Consider the following 25059-nt stretch of genomic DNA (forward strand, 5'->3'; position numbering starts at 1 on the left):
TTGAAATTGAAGCAGAAATGGTCATGATTGACAAATGGGTTTTAAAAGATTTTGGGGACAAATATACTGAGTTTGAAAAAAAAAAAAAGGCATGGACTGGCTCCTTAGGGCCACTAAGTAATTAGTTTATTTTAGGGGGGAAAAGATACTCTTTGTCTTGGAGGATTATGGTGCTGGCTTTGCTTTCTTCCAACCTTGGTTTTTCATCTAAATTTCTCTTTCTGTTGTAGGACCACCTGGACCACCAGGTAAGATCCCATGGGCCTTCCTAGTTTGTGGGGAGGATATGGGTGGCAGGCTCCTCAGGGCCCCTCAGAAAGGGCTGAGGAGGGCAGAGTCTGGAGGCAGCCCTGACCATGACCACGACCCCTGCTTTCTTTCTACTCCAATCACCAGCCCTTCTGCCTCTCCCACTTAGGACCCTGCCATCACCGGTCCTCACCTGTCAGTGCAGCTAAGAGGGAGAAGGGAAGAAGCAGGAGAGACTCTGGAAGGACCTGGCATCCTTGGCTATAGAAAATCGCATTAACTTTAGTGGACATGACTTTCATTATTTCTGTTTCCATGTTTTAATGCAGGGCCTCCAGGAGTCGATGGGTTACCAGGACACAATGGATCAGAGGGACTGCCCGGCCCCCAGGGCCCAAAGGGCGAAAAAGGAGCCAATGGAAAAAGAGGGAAAATGGGTATTTTGGCAGTTTTTCTACTTAATTTCCTTGCCGCATTTCTCCATGGTTGTGTTTTGAAAGAACTAAAGCTATGGGCAGTGGGCTCAAGTGTTGCATCTCTGCTTGCAAGGCTAATTTAACTCTTGCCTAGAAGCGCCTATGTTTGGGATACACTGTTTTGAGTCCAACTCTGACAAAGGTTTAGCTCCAACGGGGGCAGTGGTTTCCCTGAGAACTTATCACCAACCTGTGGCTTGCTCCCACGCAGACTGAAGGGTGGAAGGGCAGGAGCTGTGCTGTGTGTGCGCCCACCCCCCCCCAACCAGAGTTGTTGGAAGTTGCTTCCTGCCTTTCCCTCTCACTGCCTCTTTCTGCGGGGTAAATCCTGTGTTTCACTGACAATCTGTGACTGTGTCAGCCCCTGGGTTCTCCTGGCTAGAGGAACAGCTAGAATATTTTGAGAACAGCAGCACCTAGCCGCCCTGAGGCCTGCACGCAGGTTGTGTGGTCCCAGCTGTCAGGATTTGCTGTCCAGACTCTTCACAGAGATGTGGCTGGCGTCTCTGAGGGGCTCGCCCTGCCCTGCTGTGAGTGGCAGCACCTCCATCACCCAAGCAGACACCCAGAAGTACCAAGGCGTGGCATGTGTTCAGGAAGCAGGGACAAGTAGGGACTCAGGCAGGGTCTGTGGGGCTCTGAGTGTCGATTCAGGGGGGCCTGTGGAGAAGGCCTGCGCAGATTCACTGAGGAAAGAACAGAGGGCATGCCGAAGGCTTGGGTGCTTGGGAGGCTTCTAGGAAGGCCGGGCTCTTAGCCACCAGTCAAGGCCACTGTGGAGGGCAAAGGTGCTACTTCATCCCTTGGCTCTGCTACCCCAATTCATACAGGCCCTGGGCCAGAACTACTGGAACATGCTTCCAGATGGTACACTTAATCCCTTACGCAATTTAAATGAGAGCCATCGGAGATGGAGAGGATTGTTAAGAGATGCTACCACTTGGGGCAACCTCTGTGAACATGGGCGTACATGACCCATGCCAGCTCAGCCCATAGAGGGCCAGCAATGACAGCCAGAATTAAGGAAGAGATAATAATTATAATCAGATAATAATTATAATTGTAAATGAACATCTGTGCTGAACAATAATCACCGTCATGTGCAGATATTTGGCTTATCCCAAGAAGCCCCCCACAATGTGATCTAGTCCTGAGGATCCAGCAGAGTGTATGGGGAGAGGCCACCAGCTAGCCCTGGGCAAGGGACAGGTGGAGGAGGGATGGTTTTCAGAAAGGTCTGGAAGAGATCCCTGGTGTTGTCGAGGGTGTTGAGCGGGAAGGAAACGTAGAATCGCTTATGTACCACATGTTCACGAGGCAGGTCCTGTGCCAGATGCCGGAGATCTAGCCATGACAAAGCTGACAAAATCGCTGCTTTCATGAAGCTTACTTCCTAGTCTGAGCAGATGGACAGTAAGTACGATAAATAAGTAGAATATATTGTTGTCACGTGGTGCTGGGCACCAAAGAGAAAAAGCAGCAAGGAGAGTGTTTGCAGGGCCTGTGATGAGATTGGGAGGCCAGATAAGCCCTCTGGGGAGAGACCTTTGGATAAACACCTGTCAGGGGTGAGAGAAAGCCTCCGGGGCTGTGTGTGGGCCTGTGTGTGAGTCCTTTGTGCCTGCAGAGTCCGAGGACAGCGTGGAGGCCAGGGCAGTAGACAAAAGGGGTGCAGAGGGCACATGGCTGAGTTTAGACTGGAGAGTTCAGGTGAAATCAGGCATTCAAAGAGCTCTGCTTTGCACTCAGGCCCGTGCTCCCACTGGGTGAGGGAACTGCCTTGGCAGCTGGGCTGAGGGAGGTTGCAGGCAGGCAGGGTGGATTTTGCAACAAGAGACAGCAGCAGACAGTGAGAAAGTGCTGAATTCTGTTTATCCAGGGGAGCCCACCAAATCCGCAGTTTCCTGGGGATCCCGTAGGAACTGCAGCAAAGATACAGATTCTCTACCCCCTCTCCCCAGCAGTCTCCCAGTAGGAGATGGGGGGGGGGCGCCTCCAGGGGTAAACAACCTTAGAACCAAAGCTTCTACTAAGGTTGAGGGTAGAATTTGAGTCACTGAGGGCCCCAGGCCAGGAGTTCTTGCCCCATGCCGGGGGACGGGCAGAATACCCACCTTCCTAGATATAGAAAGACAAAGGCTGTTTGAAGAGCCTGGCTGTGGAAAGGGGTGGTTAGAAGCTTTCCTCAGCCCTCAGCCTGCTCAGACAGTGGTCAGACTCTAGATCTAGGGCAGTGCTGTCCTGGGTTACCCTGCTGTGGGCCCCCCCTGTGGCTGAGCTTTCCCTCCTGCCCCCTTCCTGAGCCCTAGGCTGGATTCCCAGCCTACCAGCACTCAGTGCAGGGAGGAGCAGGCATCAGAAGTGGCAGCACCACAGAGGGAAAGTGATTTCATTCTGAGAAGCCACTGAGGGCCTTTAAGTAGGAGAGCACTATGAGGAGTTGTGCCTTTCTTTTTTTTTTTTTAAAGATTTATTTATTTATGCATACAAGAACTGGGGTATAGGCCAGAGATGGGGGTGAGAGGATTCACCAGAGACAGAGTGGGGAGCAAAACAGGCGGATCTACTGAAATACACTGCTGAGGGGAGCAGTGGGCTAGGCAGGAGAGGTCTGCAGCGCCATGTGGGTAGCTCCCAGGGGGCCTGGGGATCAAACTTGTGCTGCAGTGACTGGCGATAGCTTGATAGCCCTGTGTTTAAGCCCTGTGCCACCAGGGAGGCCCCTGTGCCTTTCTCAAATAACACTGCAGCCACTGCTTGAGCACAATGGAAGGCGCACGGGAGTCAGGACAGGGAGACAGCTCAGGGTCTATTCCCTGTGCAAGTGGAAGGGATGACAGAGGGGTATGGAAGGATGGATGACGTGGAGTGATATTTCAGGGGGTAAAATAATAGTACCAGGTGGTGGAAGGATAGAAGGAAGACATGGGCGGGAAATGCCAAGAACAGCTTCAAGGTCTCTGTCCAGCATGACTGTTTTTCCCTGAGGTGAGGAACCTGGATCCAGCTCAGGTTCAGAGAGAATGTCAGGAGCTCAGCAAGGGATGTGTTGAATTTGAGAGGCTGTGAGTCCTGTGGCTGATGTCAGCGGGACTTGGAGATGCGGGGCTGCAGCCAGAGGGGGTGGCCCCAGAGGTGTCCATTAGAGGGCCACTCGAGGCCACGGGGATGAGGGCCGTCACTTAGGGAGATAAGAGGGGGGAGCTTGGTCCAGCCCCGAGAAGCAGCGGCCTCTAGTGACAAGTAGAAGGTGATGAGCTGGCGAAGGAGCCTGAGGACCAGACATGGGAGGTGGTGGGGCTGTCCACTAACAGATACTTGTTGAGCTGATTCCAAGTGCTAGTGGGGGAAACACAAAAAAAAAAAAAAAAAAAAAGATGCAGCCACTACTCTGGAACTTTCCCTCTTTGGTGGGGAGGCAGACAAGAATAGTCAATAATCAAATACATTTGTAATCGCAATGTGAGATACACCTGTGAGGGAGAGAATAGGGTGTCTTGGGATGCAGTACAGAGAGCGGTGGGCAGGAGGTAATGTCTGAGGTCAGACCTGAAGGGTGAGAGCTGGGGAGAGGTGCGCAGGTAGAGGGCAGGACTCCTGCAGGGGCCTGGAGGCTGGCTGGGTAGGGGCGAAGGCCAAATGAGCCCGAGGCCAGGGCCTTCAGATGAGCAGTCAGGCCTCCTGTCAGCTCCCAGGAGGGCGCTGCAGGGTCTCCCGCAGGGATGGCACTACAGAAAAGGAAGGGCTAGGTGAGCCGAGAATTCAAGGATAACTAGTGGTGTGCCAGGCAGGGGTGGGAGAGGCAGAGGCGGGAGTGCATTCCAGAAAGAAGGAACCACAAGTGCTGTTTCCAAAAACAGGAAAAAGGGTCTGTGTTCCACAGAGACAGGACTTGGTCAGCCTTTCCTGTGCCCACCAGCAGCAACCCCGGCAGCAGGGAACAGCCATGTCACTATCACTCTACCAGAGGCTCGCTATAGCACCTTCGTTTATAATTCACTCTCTTTTTCCTTTTGTTTTTTTTTTTTTTTTCATTGAGGTGACATTGGCTTACATCACTGTATGTTTAGGCAGGTTGACACATCTTCATGTGTGTATTACCACACCATACCTGCCACCAAAATACGATGAATGCTCCACCACAGTCAACTGGCCTCCTTCCCACTTTGCTACCCCCACCCCATCCCCCTCTGGTAACCCCAGTTCTGCAGTCAGAATCCAAGGGTTCGTTTTGGGGTTTGGTTTTGTCTATGCCTTTATTTTATTTTTTTTCTGTTCCATGGGTGAGTGAAATTATTCAAATTATTCTTTGTCCATCTCCTTCTGACTGACTTCACGTAGCATAGAAATGCATGTGTTCCTCAGGCTGGTGTTGTGGACCCTTCGTGTGGATATCTGGGAAAGGGGTTGCTAGATCTTATGATCTATTTTTAATGATTTCAGAAACCTTCATACCCATATCGTTTACAGTAGAGACTGGACCAGATTACAGCCCGCCAACAATATACAAAGGTTCCTTTTTCTTCACACTTACAGCAACATTGTTGTTTCTGGTCTTTTTGCTGTGGCCATTCTCACAGGTGTGAGGTGGTATCTCCCTGTGGCTTTGATTTGCATTTCCCTGGTGATAAGTGATGATGAGCATTTTTTTGTGTGCCTGCTGCCCATCTGTATGTCTTCTCTGGAGAAGTGTGTTTAGCTCTTCTCCCACTTCTTTCTATTGGGTTATTTTCTTTTTGTTGCATTACATGAATTTTTTTGTAGATCTCAGACATCAACCTCTTGTTGGAGTATGATATGCAGCTATTTTCTCCCACTAGTAGGATGTCTTTTCTTTTTTTTTTTTTTTCCTGAGCATGCATTTATTCTTTTTTTAATTTAAATTTTATTTTTATATTCCCCTTATAATTACAACCCCCTTATTTTGACCCCAAGCCCTCCTTTCCCCACCCTCCACCCCCCATAGAGTGTCTCTGGTTCATAGTTGTTTGTTGATTTTAATATTTTCTTTCTTACAGTTATTCTTTTTCCTGGTCCCTTATTTAAGTTTTCTAGATTCCTGCTATGAGTGAGACCATCCGGTATTTTTCTTTTTCTTTCTGGTTTATTTCCCTGAGGCATGATCCCTTCCAGCGCCATCCATGTTGCTGCAAATTGCATGTGTTTATCTTTTTTGAATGCTGAGAAATATTCCATGGCTGATGGGAGTGCAAACTGGTCCAACCACTCTGGAGAGCTGTGTGGAGATTTCTGGACCTACTAAACATAGAGCTTCCATGTGATCCAGCAATTCCACTCCTAGGTATTTACCCAAAGGACACAGAAACATCAATTCCAAAGAGCACCTGCACCCCTATGTTTATAGCAGCACTATTTACAATAGCTAAGCTTTGGAAACAACCCAAATGCCCAAAAATAGATGACTGGATCAAGAAGATATGGTACATACAGGATGTCTTTTCATTTTAATGATAGTTTATTTTACTCTGCAGAAGTTGAGAAGTTTGTTTACTTTCACACTTGTTTTCCTTGACCTTGGAGTCCAGTCCTCAAAGACATCACTAAAGCCAGTATCACGAAGCATATTTCTTATGTTTTCATCTACATATTTTATGGCTTCACGCCTTACATCCAATTCTTTGATCCATTTTAAATTAATTTATGTGTCTGCTATTAACTAGTGGCCTAGTTTCATTCTTTTTGCTGGGAGACCCAGAGGAAAACTCATATTGTGGGTTCCTGAGAATACTAACCTGATGAATTCAGAATTTAAAAGCTCTAGCCTAACGGTTGTTTCTAGGAAATTGAAGAATCAGAGTGAATCATCCATTTCTGACCTTTGGGATGCTGGAAACATGTTGGAACAACATGTAGCCAGAGCCCAAGGACTTGGTTTGAATCCTGGCTCTTCCCCTTACTACCTGTGCCCCCTTGGGCAAGTTACTTAATCTCTCTGTGCCATGATGTCAGATCTATATTCTGGGGACAATAATGGTATCAACTTCATCACGTTGTTAGGAAGAGTAAATGAATTAATATTTATAAAGAGCTTAAAATAGGGCCTGACAATAAGTGTTACGTTAGTGTTAACTGTTATTATTGTTTCCAATAATAGGGAAGAAAAATCTTGGCTTTAGGAAAAAAAAGGAAATCAAAGTGGAAATGACTGTATTCATTTGAAAACAATGACTTAAGATTTGGAGAGAATTAGACTAAAAGAGACGTAAATGTTGTCAATTTTGCAACTAGCATCTACTATGAAGTTTGACATTCTGTTGCCTCAAAACCAAGTATTTTTTTTCTCTCCATCTGGCTCCCTAGGGCTTTCTCACTTAACAGTTAATGCTGCTGTGTCTTCTCTAAAAACCAAATCCCCAGAAAAGCAGAAATAAACACCTTCCTCTTTATTCTTCCCAGTCTTGGAACTGGGTTTTAACGACACCCTTTCCCCCGGCCTCAGTCTGTGACAGCTGGGCCTGCCAAAAATACACTGTCCTCCCTCATCCCCTGCTGAGAAGATGATGGAATTGACCCCAGTGACATCACACAACCCCAAACTCAAAAGCTGGCAAAAGGGTTGGTTTTGTGTGGGTGCTAATGGGGAAGAAAAATAGCAGAGAGTCGCTTTTAGCACACAAGTTAGGCAAGCTCAATCTGGCTGTTCTCTTCTGGCAAAATGTCTAGCTCGAAGCCTGCAGGCCCAGGGGCCACGTTGTGCAGTGTGACAGCATCCCAGTGTGCTGCTGAGCCAGGCAGGGTGGGCAGTGCCACACCTGGGCCCTCCATGGTGGCACGGAGGTGCCTGTGTACCTGCGGCACCAGCGCCAGGCCAAGGTGGTCGTGCTAATAAAGACAAGGGAAAACCTCCCAGAGGTGATGGTCCCAGACTGTACACAGACAGAATAACCCCTTCCTTCCTTAGGGGGAGCTTTAAACTGATCGTGCTCACCCAGCTGAGAGTGAAATTGCACCTTTAAGTGAAGGTCTTTAATATTAGTGTTAAATACCTGCCCCCCAGGGGACTTTATTACAAAGCCGCTGCTTTATAGTGTGAACACTTTCCTGTGTCACACGTGGTCTCTTAAAGAAAACAAAGGTGTAGAAGGAAGGAATAGGAGGAAAGAAGGGAGATGAGATGATGATGCAGAAAGGCTCTTTGTGACTGGAATGAATGCCTGAAAAAGAAAACCCTGAAATAACTAGGAGATACCATTGCCCTGAGCTTTGCTAGATCTGGGCACGCGAAACCTTCAGAAGTATCAGTTATCCCCCGCGCATTGTGCCGGCCTGGGCTCTATGGCAACGTTCTCGACTCTCGTGTCCTTCAGATAATATGCCAGATTGCCTATTTAAAATACTGACAAAAGAGCGTCTGCTCAAGCAGAGGTCCCCTCTTAAGTGAGTGAACCCCTTTCCAGCAAGAGGTTCTGATGACCACTGCAGGGATGACCCAGAGTGATGGGTTTTCAGCACTCTTGTGAGAGACATGTCATGAACTCTGACCTTTCCCCCCTAGGTGTGGTTTGCCCCCAGTCACTGAATCTGGCTGGCAGTGGAGGGGCTCTCCCGCTACCTGCAGGCTCTTCTGCTGTGTCTCCAGCTGCTGAGTCTCCACGTCCTGCGTCAGTGCACATCGCCCACCAGAGGCAGGGAACCCACGCCCCTCACCCCCAGCCATGGCTGAATTTGGTGGTTTTCACTGAGATTTTCTTTATGGTTGGCTGACATCTAGCAAATGTTTTTTGTTCGCTCCATTTTGTAACAGTGATCATAGATTTAAGTCTCACATACTGCGGTCTTTCGTGGAATGGTCTGTGTGGGGTTCCTTGACTTTGGAAGAGCAGAAACCATTGGGAATGTTTGTCCGTCCTCCAGCATAAAGGAAAGGTGCTAAGAGCTCCAGCCTTATGCTTCAGGGAATTATTGCCTTGGATGGCAGTGCAGAGTGTCTGAGCACAGTGGGTGTTACCATGGGACGTGAGTACCTTCCATATTGCTCAAAGGATTTAGGAGAACCAGAAAGTAGTATAGAGAGGCTTTTAGGATGGGAGGCTGATCTAAATGACCTCTAAGGAACCTTCTGATTCAGAATTCTGGTATCCTCCGGGATGGCTATAAAGAATCCTGGGCCACTGGAGGAAGCATGGGTGGGGCAGTACATATTTGGTTTTAAATCTGGAGGGAGAACAGTTGCAGTGCCAGAAAGATGACATTCGGAGACTGGGGAGTGGCCACATTGGAGGTGAGGGTTGAAGGTGCAGTCCCTGACCAGAGTCTAGAAAGGGCATGGGACTGGGAGGAAATTTAGAAAAGGGAGTAGGTCCTAAGCCCTGTTGGTTAGAGACTTTAAGTGGAACAAATCCATTAAGTGGATTCCTTGCACTAAAATGTGCCGCTGGCTCTTTCCTTGTTGCCTCAAAGCTCTCCCACTTGAGCAAAACCTCTATTGAGCAATATCCGCAGGAGGCTGTTGTCAAAATGAGCAAATGGTCCCTGCACTGCAGGGTCATGTGACTTGACCCAGACCTGGCAGTTCCCTGGAATGGAGGCAGGCGGTCACTTCCCCCCCCCCCCCCCCCCCCCCCCCCGGGGCACCGTGTCCCCGAGCGCTCCTGGTAGCTCTTATACAGTTTTCCTTGAAATTTTCGACTTAAATAACCATGTTGTCTGCTGATAAGGACAATCTTATTCATCTTTTTCAATCTGGCTGCTTTTTATTTCTTTTCCCTTGCTTTTTTGCCCTGGCTAGGATGTCTGGGCGACTGTGAAATAAAAGTAATGAGGGTACTTATCTTATTCCTCATCTTAGGGAAGGAAGCACTTAATCTTTCACTTTTGAGAATGTTACCTTAGGTTTTACATAGGTGCCCTTTGCAGGTCGAGCAAGTTTCCTTCTGTTCCTCCCCTGTGTTGCTGTCCTGACCTGACCTGCAAGTGGTGGCCGGGGACCAGACCTCATCCTGTTTGTCCCAGGGCTCAGAGCGCTGCGCTGCCCATAGTCCAGGGCTGACCTGCGTCCTCACGTTGGTCTTGGCTCTTTTTTCCTGCAGTTCTGGTGGTGATGGCTCTCCATTAGCACAGGCAGGAATTTCACCCACTGCAATTGAGTACACTGTCCTCATGCTAAAGCCTGCCCTAATGCAGCTTTACCGGTTTTGCTATTTTTATTAACAGCACTTGTATTAGAATGTCACAGAAAAGGGAGTTGGCCATGGAATCAAGAGCTTTGCCTTCACAGTTATAATCACTGTAGACCTTAGTTCTAACATCTAGAAAGTGAGAGGAAGGACAACTGGTCTCTACTCCAATATGGGTGAGGAATAAGCCCGATGATCCGGCGCCATGTAGCGGCGACCCCAGCCCTCCCAGGCCTCCAGTATTCTGTTGGGGAGGAGCGTGGGGCACAGACTTCTGATGAGACCTTACCTCTCGGCCCCGAGGCTCACTCCTTTGCCGCAGCCTATTGTCCCAGCCGGTGTCTGCACAAATGTCCCAACAGAGCCCCCTGGAAATCCTATGCTCTAATGAATTATGACTGTGACACTGTCCTACCATGATTATGAGTATCATGTATTTGGTTTTTGAAGCGGCTTCCCCTAAACATTACGAAATACGGCATTACAAAGCGGTGTGCTAGAATTTCTTGTACAATAGGGTGTATATCCTTTTTCTCCCTCAGGCCTGCCTGGAGCTACAGGAAGTCCAGGGGAAAAGGGAGACCCTGGTGAACTGGGCTTGACTGGAAATGAGGGCCCCGCAGGGCAGAAAGGTGAAAAGGGGGACAAAGGGGACGTGTCCAACGATGTGCTCCCCGCAGGTAAGAGGCAAGCTCCAGCGTCTCCAGGCTGAGAGGACGCAGAGACCTGCCTGGGTTTTAGTAGAAGGCAGCTCTGGGCCTCCTCTCCTCGTTTACCTGTTGTGCACCTGCTGTGTCCTCTGTTTTGCTACATGCTTTAGAGTTCTGTGCTTTCACTAAGGGAGGGACTTGCATGTTACCCCTGGATTGGTAAGAACGAATCTGGCATCCAAGCAGATGGACTTTAGATAATTTGGGTCTGGACATTGTAAGTGGGTCGAATTAGAATGAAGGGCGTTTCCTTTTCCTAAGTAACTATTAAATCCAGCACAATCCACAACGGCACAGGAAACAAGCTGCGTGAGATCAATTGACAGAAAGCAGAAAGCTCAGGTATTTTCTTCCCGGTCCCCAGGCCCTTATCCTAAGCCTTTTAACATAGAATTGGGGCAAATGTAGATGCCGATCTTCTTTTTCTGACTTTCAGCCCAGGTTAAAGCAGCAGGGGGCTGGTGGAGGAGTAGGAGCCGCAGAGAGACACAGTGGAAAAAGAAGATGAAAATTAATGGTCATGGAGGAGAATGAGGAGAATAATTTTAAAAACACAGAATTCTGGATATTATTTATATTCTAAAATCAAAACTTTCCTGTCATATATTTATTATCAGAGAACAGCTTTTATAAATTAGGGACCTTGCTGGTAGCCGGGAGTATGAATGTGAAGATGAGTAATACATGATGTCTGTCCTCAAGAAGCCAAGGTGATAGATGCTCAGAATGATGACCCAAATCAGTCATCTATCCATCCAATCAAAATTTACTGAGGACTTACTGTATGCCAGGCACTGTGCTAAGATCAGGGCATCAAGGAAAGATCAAATTATGTTTCGCTTGCTTTGTTTCATAAACAGGGGAGGTTGTTGTGCAAAATAATTAAAACCTAACGAGTGTTTCGCTAGAGTTATATATGCGAATATTCTTTGAAAATATATGACCTTGTTACACTTCTGCTATGTGGGCAATCTATATACCCCAAACATTGCATTCCCTCACTGCTTGAACAAATGAGGGGTGACAACAAACATTCAGAAAAGTAACATTCCTGAGTGTACCCCAGTTCAGGAGATCAAGCCAGAGTTGATGTGTCCTCTGGCAGAGAGAAGAGAAGGTGTGGGCTGGGTCATGTCTGCCCTGCCTTCACTTCTCTGCCTTTTTTGAAGTGGGCAGAGACCGCCTGTAGCCTCTGCGACCCCTGCTTGCCCACTCGGAGGGGACTGAAAAGGCTTACAGCATCTGACTGGGAAGAGGCGCTAAAGGGACCTCCCATCACCAGTCTCGGTCCAGGACAGGAGGGTAAAATCAAAGCACTGAACAGCCTGGCCCAGTGGCATCTTTATGAAAGTGCTAGAACCAGCAGCCCCTGCTAAGGGCTGCACCCATGTTGGCCACCTGAACTTTGATGAAAGGCTGCCTGAGGGGTGCTGGGATCCCAGCTGCCAGAGCACTCACCCTGGTGACCTCTGGGAGGAGGGGTGCAGTGAGTCTCCTGGCAGTGGCTTTTTCCATTTGTCCCTCTTGTGAAACCCAATCTCTGACTATGGCTCTTTAATCAGTCTCCCTACACTTTCTCTCTCTCCAGGTGCCAAAGGTGACCAAGGTCCGCCCGGCCCCCCTGGACCTCCAGGCCCCCCAGGCCCCCCAGGGCCTCCTGGAAGCAGAAGAGCCAAAGGCCCTCGGCAGCCAAACATGTTCAACGGCCAGTGCCCAGGTCACCAAGCCCTGTCCCGGGGCTCTTGCCTCTCCTGCTGATGATCTCAACTCTAGAGCTTCCCCCAGGCCTCATGACCAGATCTTTGGGACAAAAGGAAGAGATTTTTGTCCAAAGCCAGAGTTCCCACTTGCAGCATGTTTGTGGGAGACCTAAGCAAAGATGGGGGGGCAGGGTTAGAGTTGGGCCTCTGCTCCATTCCCTCCTTCCTCTCCCTTCATTTTCTACCAGACTCTTGTTCTTCCTTGCCCTGTACTAGCCTTCCCAGAAGCCTTCTCAGAGGCTGAGCTGTTGGCTGTGGGCATAGTGAAGGGCTTGCCTGATGCTGAGGGAAACTAGGGGCTGCCCTGGCAAATGCTGCAGGACTGCCACAGCCACCACTAAGCTTTGCGTGCTAGCTGTGTGCCAGGGCTCCGTGCTTTAGTGTGCTTGGTTCTCATAACAATCCTGCAATATGGGAATCATTACTGTCACCAGTTTGTAGGTACAAAGTGGAAACCCCAAGGAGCTAAGTAACTTGCCCAAAGTCACTGAATTAGTGACAGAGCTAGGGTTCAAACCCAGGGGCACCCTGCTGTAAAGTCACTGCTGTTAGAGCATCTTCCTTTCAGAGGTGGAAATTCACACTGTGAGAGTAAGCCACACAAGGGTGAGGAACTCCTGACTGGGAGGCCCAGACGACTTGTCCCTGGGTCCGTGGGTGACAGGAGTGGCAGCAGAATCAAAAGCTACCTAGAAAATGAAAGCCATCATTTTTTTTTCTTTTTAAAGATTTATTTATTTATACAAGAACCAGGGTACAGGCCAGATTTGCAGGAGGGTGAGAGGATTCACCAGAGACAGAGTGGGGAGCAGAACAGGCAGACTGACAAAATACACTGCTGAGGGGAGCAGCGGGCGAGACAGGAGAGGTCTGCCTCGCCATGTGGGTATCTCCGCGGCCTGGAGGGATTGGACCCGCACTGCAAAGGCTGTGGACAGCGTCACAGGGCTGCGCTCAACCGCCTGTGGCACCAGGGAGGCCCTGAAAGCCATCTTGATGGAAAATGCGTCTATGGTGAAGCTAAAACTTCCCCTAAAGTGGTGGCCTGGGGCCCACTCACCTACTTAGGCCTTGAGGGGGTGTAATTTGATGCTCTGACTTCTGAGCCAGAGAGGAGAGCCGAGTGCCCCTCCCACTTGCTATGGATTAACTTCCGCTTTGCTGAACAGTCTTTCATTTTGTTTCGTGCACTGTTTTTTTCTGGAAGCCTTTTTGGGGGCATGGACTCAGCTGTTGGAGTGGGCAAATCTGTGCTTTTAAAGATGTCACTCCCCTGCCCCCCATGGCCCATGGAGGCTGATTATCATTCTGCCCAGCAGGTAGCACAGTGTTAAATGGCAGTGGGGCTGCCCTGCCCGCTCAGCACCGGCCCCTCCTTTTCATCAGCTCTTTGCTCAGCATCCCTTAGAGATTGAGTTCAGCAGAAACCTTTGCCTGGGAGGAGTGGTCTGACCCCAGCTGTTTGGAATTCTAGTTCTCAGTAGACTCTTCAGGTCAGCAGGTGACAGGGCGCCTGGAGCAGCAGGCCCTTCCGCCCATGCCTGCCTTCAGAGAAGCAGCAGCAGTTGGGCACCCGGACTGTGAAAACCGCTTTAAATGAGAGGCCATTCTCTTCCTAGATTTGAGTCCTCAGTTGCCAGGCATCCTGCATCTGAACTTCACCCTCTCTCCTGCCCCAATTCCATTTCTCTAGACACCCCCACCCTCCAGCCCCCACAGCTTTAGAAGCAGGTTGGCATAATAGGAATTAATGAGAGCCTTTTCTCCTGACTAAGAACAGGAGGATCTCTCTGTCCTTTTCTTGTGCAAAGTCCAAATTCCTGAGCAAAAACTGCAGATGAAACTCAGAGGCAGCGGGATTGCATGTGGGGGAGTGGGAACAGGGCCCCAGATTGCTCTCCTCAGAGACACACAGGCTCATCCAGCCAGAGAGAAAGAAGCTTCCAGATCACAAAGGGCCCCTTCCCTTATTTTACAGATAAAGAAACTACACCAGATTTTTCTCTGCACTTCCCTGATGACAATAAAGATGTACCTTTCTAATCAGCAAACCACAGGGAGATTCGAACTCCTCAGAATTTGTCCAGACAAGAGGACATGGCCTTTCCCAGAAAGTGCAACTTGCCCTCGCCTAACCCAGGCCAGCGTCCTCATTGCAGTCCACTCCCTCCACCCTTGCACTGGCCATGTTCCTCCCTTTCTCCTTCCCTGCTTCTGCCTCCTAGAGCCACCTCTTCACCAGCGGTCTGAACTGTTAAGTGAAAGGTGACAAACCAAGGAGGATGAACCCCAGCTTAGGTATAGCCTCAAGCCAACTGTCATCAGGTGACCCCATCGAGAAGCTGTGCCCCAGGTAGCAGAACACAGTGGGCCACCCCTCCTGAGCCTGCTCCCTCACACTTCCCTGAAAGTGGAAATCCATCCAGAAAACCACAGAGAGGCGAGGAAAGTGACAGCCAGCCTCTCTTTCCCCCCAGTCGTTGAGGGCATGAGTGGCCAGGTTCAGCCACGTGTTCCCTTATGCTGACATCCTCTTTGGGCTGCGTTCTCTTAGCAACTGTGGTCCTGAAAAGCACATTGGGAACTCACTGGGCAAGGAAAAGGTGCCTCAGTCCAAAGGGATGCTCTGGGGACTGGAGGGGGGAACAGCACTGGAGACACGCAGCTCGCACTGTGCCCCCCATCCTTGCTCTGACTGTGGTTGTTGTTCCAGGGGAGACGTGTGCTATACCAAATGATGACACTCTGGTCGGAAAAGCTGATGAGAAAGTCAATGGACACCTTTCCCCACAAGCAGGTAGAGAAACAAAGCATCTAATTCCAAAATTGGCTGTCTGCAAGTCATCATTAGCAGCTGTCCTTTTTCCTCTTTCCCTAGAATCCATGATCGCGTCCATCGGAAAGCCCACGCAGGTGCTGAAAGTTGCAGAGACATTTGGGACTTGGATCAGAGAATCTGCTAACAAGAGCGATGAACGGATCTGGGTGACCGAGCATTTTTCAGGTACTTTCACTTGTCAGATAGCCGGTTTCGGTGTCATAATTGTATCTTTCATCTGTGACCTGCCTCCAGGCTTATTCAATCTCTGCGAATCTCAACTCCCTGCTGCTGGGTATAGCTCGGTTTATCCAGTTTGAGGCAAACAGTCCAGAAAGAGCATCATGACCTTATGAAATCCCAAATGATATAGCGGGAGAAATGTCAGAAGGGAAATCTTTTGCACTATCTATCTCAAAAGCTGATACCCCTCCCGGGGGCAGGGTGGATGTTTTCTCATTTATCTGCTGGACAGGGTGGGGTTAGGCGGTATGTTATCTCACAGGCAGCTGAGGCCGACCCTCGTCACACTGCCCATGGCCTATGGTCAGGAGTGGCCGGTGGTGGTGGCAGTGTCCTCCTTCCAAAGGGGTCTGGCCATCCCCAGAGCCAGGGACGCAACTGAGAGGGGCTTCTTTATTTCATGAAAGTGAAGCGGTGGGCTGGTAGGGGCTGCCCGGATCACCAGCTGTGGCTCAAAAAGAAGGAGGAATTGTGTGAATTAGCAGGTGCTGCTGTGGAACCCAGGAGGCAGGAGGTGATGAACAGTTGCCAGTATTAGCGATTCCTGCTATGTAGGCCTACGTGGGGCTGATAGAAAATGTCCTCAGCCACCTGGACTCGGATGGGGAAGGGTGATTCAGTTTCCCTGGGAGGATCAAAGCCGACTCGGTGGCTACTGTGTAGGAAAGACAGTTCCGGAGTCCGTAGAAGTGAGCTGGACTTTGAGTTTGGGACTCTGAGCTCTTCAGGCTGGACCGGGACCCTTAAAGCTACCCTCCTTTTGACTCCCCACCCCCTACCTGCCGAGCTGATTGTCAGAGCAGCCCAGTAACAGCCCCTCCTGGCCTCCCTCCCGCAGGCATCAGGGTGAAGGAGTTCAGTGACCAGCCCTCTCTGTTGAATGGCAGTTACACACTCATCCACCTCCCGTATTATTTCCATGGCTGCGGGCATACCGTTCACAACAGCTCTCTCTACTACCACAAAGGAGGCTCCAACACCATAGTGAGGTGAGTCTCAGGGTGGAGGGAGGCACAACACCTTTCCAAGCATCCCCGGTGGTACCACCTCCTGAGTAGTGGTCTGGTTTACCTGTGAGCTACCGGCTGGGGCTGAGGACTGTGTTCCCATCCCTGTCCCCAGGGCCTAGCTCACTGTCAGACGTCAAGCAGAGTTTGCTGACCAAATGAACCACAGACCACAATGACTGAGCCCCAAGTCCCACACCTGCCTGGGGGCTGCATTTGTTGCTGATCTAGATACTAAGAATAAGGTCAGAGCCAGAGGGACAGGGCCTGAGTGGTAAGGGCTGCAGTTTTCTCCTGCTTTAAAAAAAAGCAGCCAGCACTCAGAGTTCCCTCTTTCAGGAAGGTGTCATCCTCTGCCCCTCAAATCGGTTTTGTTCTGAAAAAGCATTTCACGTCATAGCCAAGATCACTGACGAGGGACTGCAGCGCTACCCAGGGGTATAGGCCTTCACACCGAACTGTCATCCCAGTGGAGCCCTGGAGACCTTGCCAGGCCTCCCTCTGCTTCCCCAGGGACAGGGAAGTGGTCGCCTGGGTAGACTGTGCCCAGGGCAGCAGCCAACTCTTGCTGCCCTTCACGAGACTTACTGAAGTTTGGTCTTCGTGGTTCAAGAAGAAATACAGTTCTGGGCTTTAGAGGCAAAAGCAGGTCATTCTGAGCAAATCAAGAGAACCGTGGACTCAGGTTCTAACTGTCCTGCCTACTCACTCCATGGCGTTGAACAGGAGACATCACCTCTGTGTCCTACATCAAAATAAAAAGATGGATGGGAGCCCCTGCAGCCCTCCAGCGGGGCCACTCTCTGAAATAACAGCTCCGGCATCGTGGAGTGAAAACTGTGGTCCTAGTCACCTCAAACAAGGGGCAACACCTCGAGGGAGGGGCCTCCCTGTGGCGCAGGCAGTTGACCGAGCACTGTGAAGCTGTCTGCAGCCTCTACAGCGCTGGTACAATCCCCACCGGCCACGGAGATCCCCACATGGCGCAGCAGACCTCTCCCGTCTCGCCCGCTGCTCCCCTCAGCAGTGTCTTTGATCTGTCTGCCTGTTCTGCTCCCCGCTCTATCTCTAGTGAATCCTCTCACTCTCCTGTGCCTCTGGCCTGTACCCCAGCTCTTACATAAATAAATAAATATATATATATATATTTTTAAAAAAGCCCTCGAGGGAGGATTGGGTGTCTGCCCCCCACCTCCCCAGTGAGGTCACTGGTGGCACAGGTTGGGATGGGACAGCTTCCTAGTGTCCTGTGCGGTTAAACCAGCCACCTCAGACGCATTGCGCATCCCCTGCTTGCTGTCCTCCTCCTCCAGACTCCCCCCTCCTCTCAACATCTCCCCTGCCCCCTCACTTGGGAAGAATCTTGTGCTAACAGAAAAGGACAGCTGACCCAGCACCTCTCAGAAACCACACCCCAGACACCACCTTCCCATGACATTTCTCCTGATTTAATCCTGTGGCTCCTTGCTGTCATATCTATAGGGTGGAGGTGGTAGGGGAATTATGGGGTGAGTGAGCCCTAGAAAATGTCTTCTGATAAAGCTAAACTTGCATGATGCACAGGTCAGGAGGCCCGCATCGAGGGCCTGCTGCATGTTTCTGACTGGAAACATGTAGCTGTTGCAGCCAGTACCAGATGGGGCAAATGGCGGTACTAACCCCAGGCGTTCAGAGGAAGGAGAGCTGTGAGCTGAGGTGGCAGGACCGCCTTTCAAGCCCTTGCTCACTTCCCTGATTTCTATTCAAACTGACTTCAGGCTTTATGGCTTTATGGCTTCAAGTTTCTATACTCCAATCACAGCCAGAATCACACATTTTACTTTCCTTTTGTTGCTCAATGGCACCCTCTAGTGCTTCTTTCCGCCTAATGTCCCTGAATTTTTATCCCTGGGCTCAGGTACCTTTTGAATAATCATTACTTTTTGGAAAAAACCCAGATTTGGAATCTGCCCAGTCATTCAGCCTCCGGGAGCTGAGAGGCCTGGGATTCCACGCCATACCTAAATTCATCCGGTCACTTAACCTGAAAAGAAAATCGATTTCTTCTCGCTAGTAACTTTCTTCTTTAGACTGCTGTGAAATTCTTGTTTTAAAATCCCAGTATGGAGTAACGGAAGAACTCCCAGGCTTGGAGTTAGAGAAAACTAAGTCTATTACATCTTATATTCCTGGACATGTCACTTCCCCCTTTTTTATTTGTGGAATGAAAGGACTGGACTACATCATCTGTTAAGGCCCACTGTACCTCTAAAAGTCCTTGAAAGGGCATTTCAGGAGGTCAACAAATACCTGAGGAATCATGAGTGTAAGGAATTTTCCCAGGGTTAATTGGCTAGCGAGTGGACACCTAGAGGTAAGTTCATTCTGCCTCTGGGGGTCCACTCTCTTCCACCACGCTGCGGCCTCCTGTTTCCTCTGTTAGCCAAGCTAGTCACTGTCCTTCACGTCTTGCTGCCCACAGCACTGTGGTTGCACCTGCAGAAGGGCATGACCTGGGAACTCATCAGAAAAAATATTCTAGAAAATCACCCTTTTCCACAAGGATGGCGACTCATATTTACTTCTTTACACATTTCAGATTTGAATTTGGCAAAGAAACTTCCCAAACTCTGAAGCTTGAAAACGCCTTGTATTTTGATCGAAAATACCTCTTTGCAAATTCCAAGACTTACTTCAATTTAGCTGTAGATGAAAAGGGCCTTTGGATTATCTATGCTTCCAGTGTGGATGGCTCAAGCATTCTTGTAGCACAGCTGGACGAGAGGACATTTTCTGTGGTGCAGCACATCAATACCACGTACCCCAAGTCCAAGGCCGGTAACGCCTTCATTGCCCGTGGGATTCTCTATGTCACAGACACGAAAGATATGAGGATAACATTTGCCTTTGATTTGTTAGGAGGGAAACAGATCAATGCAAACTTTGATTTAAGAACTTCCCAGTCTGTGCTTGCCATGTTATCATACAATATGAGAGACCAGCACTTATATTCGTGGGAAGATGGCCATTTAATGCTTTATCCTGTGCGTTTCTTGTCAGAGACATTAAAGCAGTGATGGGATGCTTGCTGCTCATCCCAGCAAATTTCAGATATTCTCTGGGACCATTTATATCAATCCCCAAAGAAAACTTGTCTTTAAGGGTAGCCAGGTACTTTGCTTGTTTATTTCATGACATGCCTATTTATATGGCTGGCAAAAATCTCTCAAATTCAGATTCTCTAGGAGAAAGTAGCAACAGATTGGAAGTTGAAATGACTAAGATTTAGCGATTCCTCTGGCCTGAATCCTCAGGCCTTGATTTGTTACCTGCCCTAGTCCTTCCGCCTCCCTCCTGGGGGTTCCTCAGCTAGAAGGGCTGGCCGACAGGACTGGTAAGGGTTCCTCCACCTTCAGTGAATTTTAAACCTTTTGCCTGATGGTACACTAAGAAACTTTGCTGTAATTTGGGTTCTTGTTTGTTTTTCAGCCATGTGCTGGGCACGTGTTGATCAGCCCAACTGCTTGAGCAAGGAACTTCATAGTGCTCACTCAGATTTGGTGCCTTGGGAAGCTGCATTGACCCTGCCTTGAGATACCCTGTTACCCATAGTTGACTCCCTTTCTCTGCATCTGCATCACCACAGTGCCGTGAAAGGCCAGTCCCCTCAGCTCCTCCTTTCTGCTCCAAGATTAGCAAAAGCCAGGAACAGCCAGTTACATGCTCAGGTTTCCTAGTGAAACAGAAACGAGCCCTTCCAGGTGCCTCTCCATTTCTGATCAGGCTGATTTGCAGCAGTGGTCACAGCGGCCAACTCCTGGGGTGTCACTGGCTTCCTCCCCCCAGCTATGCCTCCGCTCTCCAGCGCTGAGTGATGTGGGCGGGCATCCATCTGGCTGCCTGTGGGAATCACTGCGCAGTTTTCAGAAGAGAGGCACTATTTGTAGTGGAGACTGGAAAACCGTGGCCCAAAAGAAAAGCCAGCCCGTTACCTGTTTTTGTTAATAAATTTTTATTGGAACAGGTGATGCTATGTGTTTGTGTATTACAGGCTGTGACTGCTTCTGTCCTACAATGGTGGAGTTGAGTAGCTGCCATAAAATTGAGAAATGTCCCACAAAGCCTATTTGCTCACCAGAACCTGTGTGTGTTTTGTTCCAGGCTAAGAAGTAGCACTTTACATGGTTTGAGTTTTTGGTAGAAGGCCAGGATGAGAACAGCTTAAAATTAAGTGGCCGTCCTTAAAGCAGATTTAGAGGATGCAATCGCCCCTTGGATGCCAAAAGAAAATCCTGTTCGACTTGCTCTAAATGCCCTGAAATCATATATTTTCTGCCAGATCAGTTCTTCAAACATCCTTTGGCCCAGGTTCAGGCAGGGCCACTGGGTATAGCAGGGGAGCTGTAAGTCATGAGCTCTGCATCTGGGAAGAGGACCAAGGGGAACTCTTATGAAGGATTTTCCAGCAGTTTGGCCTCACTGAACATGTGTGTGCTGGAAAGGAGCTTCTGAAACTTTTTCACTGGGTCCAAATCCATTCTCAATGGCTCTGAGTCATGGTTTTATACCTTATTAATAGAAACATTTTTAAACTTGAGGGATATAAATTTAACTCCCCCACCTCCTAAAATAATTAGGCCACTGTTAGGGACTTTTTTGTTGTTGTGTGTTCAAAATAATGGGTATGTAGAACTCCTCTCTCCCCACCCCCTTATACTTTTTAATTAGATTGTGTCATGTCCTCACAGCTTTTAAAAAACATTCTTTTCAGAGTCATGTTTTGTAACAAAGTAATTGAGAGTTTCATGTTCAAGATCAATGTGTCTAATATAGCTAGTTGTTTTTGTTTTAAGTATTTAAATATATGTGTTGATGTTTCTAGACACAGGATATGAGTATAATTTCATAGTAATAATTGTATTAGTAATAGTGATAGTATATATATATATATATATTAAACTGATTTATGTATGGCAAATAAGTACAAAAAGAGTAGTTGGAATTAGCACATATTTCTCTTTGAAAAAAGTTTTAGAAAACCCAGTCTTGATAGAGTCATCTTCCTTGGCTCCTTTCATTGTGGATGAGAAATCATAGACTCACTAGTAGAACAGCTCTGACTGGGATTTTTTTCCCCTCTATGGCAGAGTAGTATAGGAACAGCTGAATCTTGTACAAGGTTCCATGGGTAATAATGTAAAGTAATATGGTTCCAGTATGGTTGAAAGTTTGTCAGTACTTCATTAAAGAAAAAGATTTGGGTTCACTGCTGAAATAGAATGTACAGCCTCATGTTTTTAAGATGTAGTTTTAGCAGTTTGCATTGTCACTTATAAGCAAAGTTGCTCTCAAAGCACTTTTTATCTGTCTGCACTTCTGATGTCAGATAATTCTCTAATTTTTCTTTAAAGTGCTTAGCTTCCCACTGGAAAGTAAATAAAGCCATCTCTCCTGACCTCAAAGGTAGGTCACACGCTGTTCCACAGCATTTTACTGATTACTTGTCCTATTGAAGCCATGCAGGTGACTGTAGTCTCAGCACATCACTCAGCCAGGTGTGAGGACAGAGAAAGCGTTCTGGGTGAAAGTTTTAAAATGAGGAATTATGATCTTAGACACTTTTCCCCACTTTTACCTTCAAGGCTGCAAGGTGAAAAGTCAAATGAGACACTCTGATTCTTGAAGAGCCAGGTGTCATTTTCCAACTGCACGGAGTGCTTTTGGCTGTGACTATTTGAAATCAAACCACCTGACGGAGTAGTATGTGATAGGGCTTTTCAGTTTTTATCCAGCTGCTGTAAGCTTGTGTACCACATCATTAAAAGCCATAATTTCCAATCTGTAACCACAGATTCTGAACAATTATGAATAACAATAATGGCAAATGTCTCTTTTTTTGGTTGTAATTTATTTAACTTTAGTCAATAAAGTAATCATTGCTAAACATAAACACATGTTGAAACACGTGTATTTTTATTTTTCTCTTTTAGTAATTTCCATGTAATACTGAAAAGAAAAAAATAACAACCCAAAGCAATGTTATAGAACTGTATTACTTGTTCCTCTAGTGAAACTCTCACGATCTGCTAGCTACTTCAGAATACAGGGAAATCATTAAGATTTCCCTACAGGAAAACATGAAGAATATAAAACTAGTAACTACTGATAGAACTATATAAATAGAGACATAAATGCAGTGAAGAATTGTTAGTTTATTTGTATAGGCAAGGCAACTGAAAGGGAAATAATGTTTTGGGCTAAAAATAAAAAAAACAACAAAAATTTAACACCAGATCTGTGTGATTCGGGGCAAGTTTCTTAATTACCTCCCAGCCTCTGTTTCATCTGTAATATGCATATAGTAGTGTTACTTACCTGTTTTTATTTTTCTGTGTAAAATGAGAAATGCTCTGAAAGTATACGATTCTTGATAAATTATGCTTATTTCTTCTTTATGTTTCATCCCTACAGGGACAGCCCACCTGTTGTTCTCATGGCCTTATTAGAAGGGCTATGGGAACGGGTCAGGGTTACAGGATCAACAGCTTCTATCTGCTCATCTGTTTGATTAGGTAGTTAACACTTCACACCACCACAAAATGACCTCTTAGTTAGACAGCAAATTTACAACTGAATTGTATTCAAGTCCTGAAAAGAGAGTCTAGGAATCTGCTACACTGACCTGTAGGACTTCTCTAGAACCTTCCCTAGAATTGTCCGTTACTGACAGCTAAGCATGTGCTGCTGATAACTCTTGCAATTAAAATATTACAAAAGCAAAAGGAGAAAAAAGTTCACAAGGAAAAGTAGTCTTTCCCCTTTAATTGGACCATTTAGCTTGTATGTGATTTAAAGATAACCAGTCTTAGAGCCAATCATTGTAAGATTTAAAATAAGAATGAAATTAATCTGTCTCACTACTTTTTCCTCCAATCTGCTGCAACCAACCTCAAAAACTATTCTTCTGAAATCTAAAGAATTCTAAAATCACCAGATTTTTATGTCTAGCAATCTAGAAATGTCAGTGTCTCAAGCACAGTTGCCAAGAGACCACACACACAATCACAGGACTATTAGACGTCAACACTAGGTAGAACCTTTACAGAATACCCAGTCCAACCTGTGTTTTTGAATCAAGGAAAGTGAGGTCAGAGAAAGTGAGTAATTCACCCAACAGCCCCTCAGTGCCAGAGTCAAGAGCAGATACTGTTTCCTGACTTTATAATCACGTTCCCACCATACTTTGGCACTTCCAAAGGAATGATCTGATCTCTATTATTGGAAAATAAAAATCACTAACTTTGAACATTTTTTAGAGGCATTTCTTCCAAAAGAGCTATTTCTAAAGGCAAACACCAAACCCAGCCTATTCGGGCAGAGAACACACCACAACAAAGACATTTTTCAACACAATGATGCCAGTCACCACCTTCCGGCAGGTGAATATAAATGCCCATATCCAGCACCTATTGTTACTCTAAAAAGTACCAGCGCCAGTGGTCCAAAGTTTTAAGAGATCTCAAAATAGCCACTATTTGGTACTCACCCCCTCTACGCCACAGTCCCTTCATTTTGCACACATTATTTTACTTAATCAGAGGTGCTCAAGTAGAAAAATCCTTAAAAATCATCTATTCTCTCTACTCGGTGTTTTAACCCTCTCTCTCTACAAATGTAGTGGGCCTGTGTTGCACTCAGCACTTGGATTCCACATCAGGGAAGATATTTTGGCCCTGGTGCTGGGAGTGCTGTCAGCCCATAAACTCCAGCTGTCAGCCCTCAGGAGGGGCCCGGGCTGCAGCCACCTCCGCCCCCAGGTCACGCCCCTTCATCCAGATGACGCTGTGTGAGTATTAAAGGTCTAGATGGTGGGTCAACTTGGAGCTTCGCTAGAGTGGCCATCCTCGTGCTGGGGTTCCCTGTGGTTCCACCAAGTCTGTCACTGGCCTGCACCCAGACTGACTTTTCCTCTTGCCGCTTCTGCCGCCTTCTCCCTTTCACAGGTATTGATTCCACGGACACTTTTAATGACTTCCTGCTGGCTAACCTCCATCTGGGTTGGCTTCCCAGAAGAACCCGAGCTCTCAGAGTGCCTCATGAAATGCTGGATGCCTGCCTCAATTTTAATTTCAGATAACGACAACAAAATTTTGTTAGTATAAGTACATCCCAGGTGTGACGGGGGGCACATGTAGGGTAAAAACAAAAACAAATTGTTTATCTGGAATGCATATTTAACAGGGGCTCGTCTTTCTATTGGCAACACCAGGCAACCCTAACCTCATGTGTTCCTGGGAAGAAGCCCCTGAAGTGAGATTCTGAGCTGGGTCTTTCACCACCCTGCTGTAGTGAGGACCCCACTGCTGGTGATAGACTGAGCACCTGTAGCCCCTGGGACAGCAAGGCGGGCCAATCGTTCACTTTTCTTTGGTGATAAACTGAAATGGTGTGCCGGTGGAAAGGAATACCTTGGCTAAAGTTGTGTATCAGATGTTTGAGAATTTGGAACAACAGACTAACAGGATAATGCAATCAGGTGTGGCTGTTGCTAAATTTGGCCTGCTGGAAATAGATTAGAAAAAGCTGAGAGCAATTAATTGCCAATTGAAAGCATTATGGGAAAGTCCAGGGCGTCCTTAGCTGCATAAGAAAAGGCTCTTGTCTCCTGCAGGAGGGCAGA

At 47.8% G+C, this 25059-nt stretch overlaps 1 protein-coding gene across 10 annotated transcripts in view; it reads left to right on the forward strand.

Moving 5' to 3' along the window:
• Positions 1-21292, forward strand: part of GLDN (gliomedin) — a 91228-nt gene extending 69936 nt beyond the window's left edge. For 9 of the 10 annotated variants that reach the window (XM_037502480.2, XM_037502481.2, XM_054701517.1 and 6 more), the window contains 8 exons: positions 231-248; positions 579-686; positions 10405-10542; positions 12161-12289; positions 15046-15129; positions 15211-15336; positions 16232-16382; positions 18979-21291. In XM_037502480.2, the coding sequence (XP_037358377.1) occupies positions 231-248; positions 579-686; positions 10405-10542; positions 12161-12289; positions 15046-15129; positions 15211-15336; positions 16232-16382; positions 18979-19456 (1232 nt within the window). In that variant the 3' untranslated portion in view covers positions 19457-21291. Of the gene's footprint in view, positions 1-230; positions 249-578; positions 687-10404; positions 10543-12160; positions 12290-15045; positions 15130-15210; positions 15337-16231; positions 16383-18978 lie in introns of all 10 variants that reach the window. The other variant, XM_037502478.2, reaches the window with a different exon arrangement.
• The last annotated feature ends 3767 nt before the right edge of the window (positions 21293-25059 follow it).

The sequence above is a fragment of the Talpa occidentalis genome, unplaced genomic scaffold (assembly GCF_014898055.3).
Source record: "Talpa occidentalis isolate TD23 unplaced genomic scaffold, MPIMG_talOcc4v2.1 talOcc4.11, whole genome shotgun sequence".
Classification (NCBI taxonomy): Eukaryota; Metazoa; Chordata; class Mammalia; order Eulipotyphla; family Talpidae; genus Talpa; species Talpa occidentalis.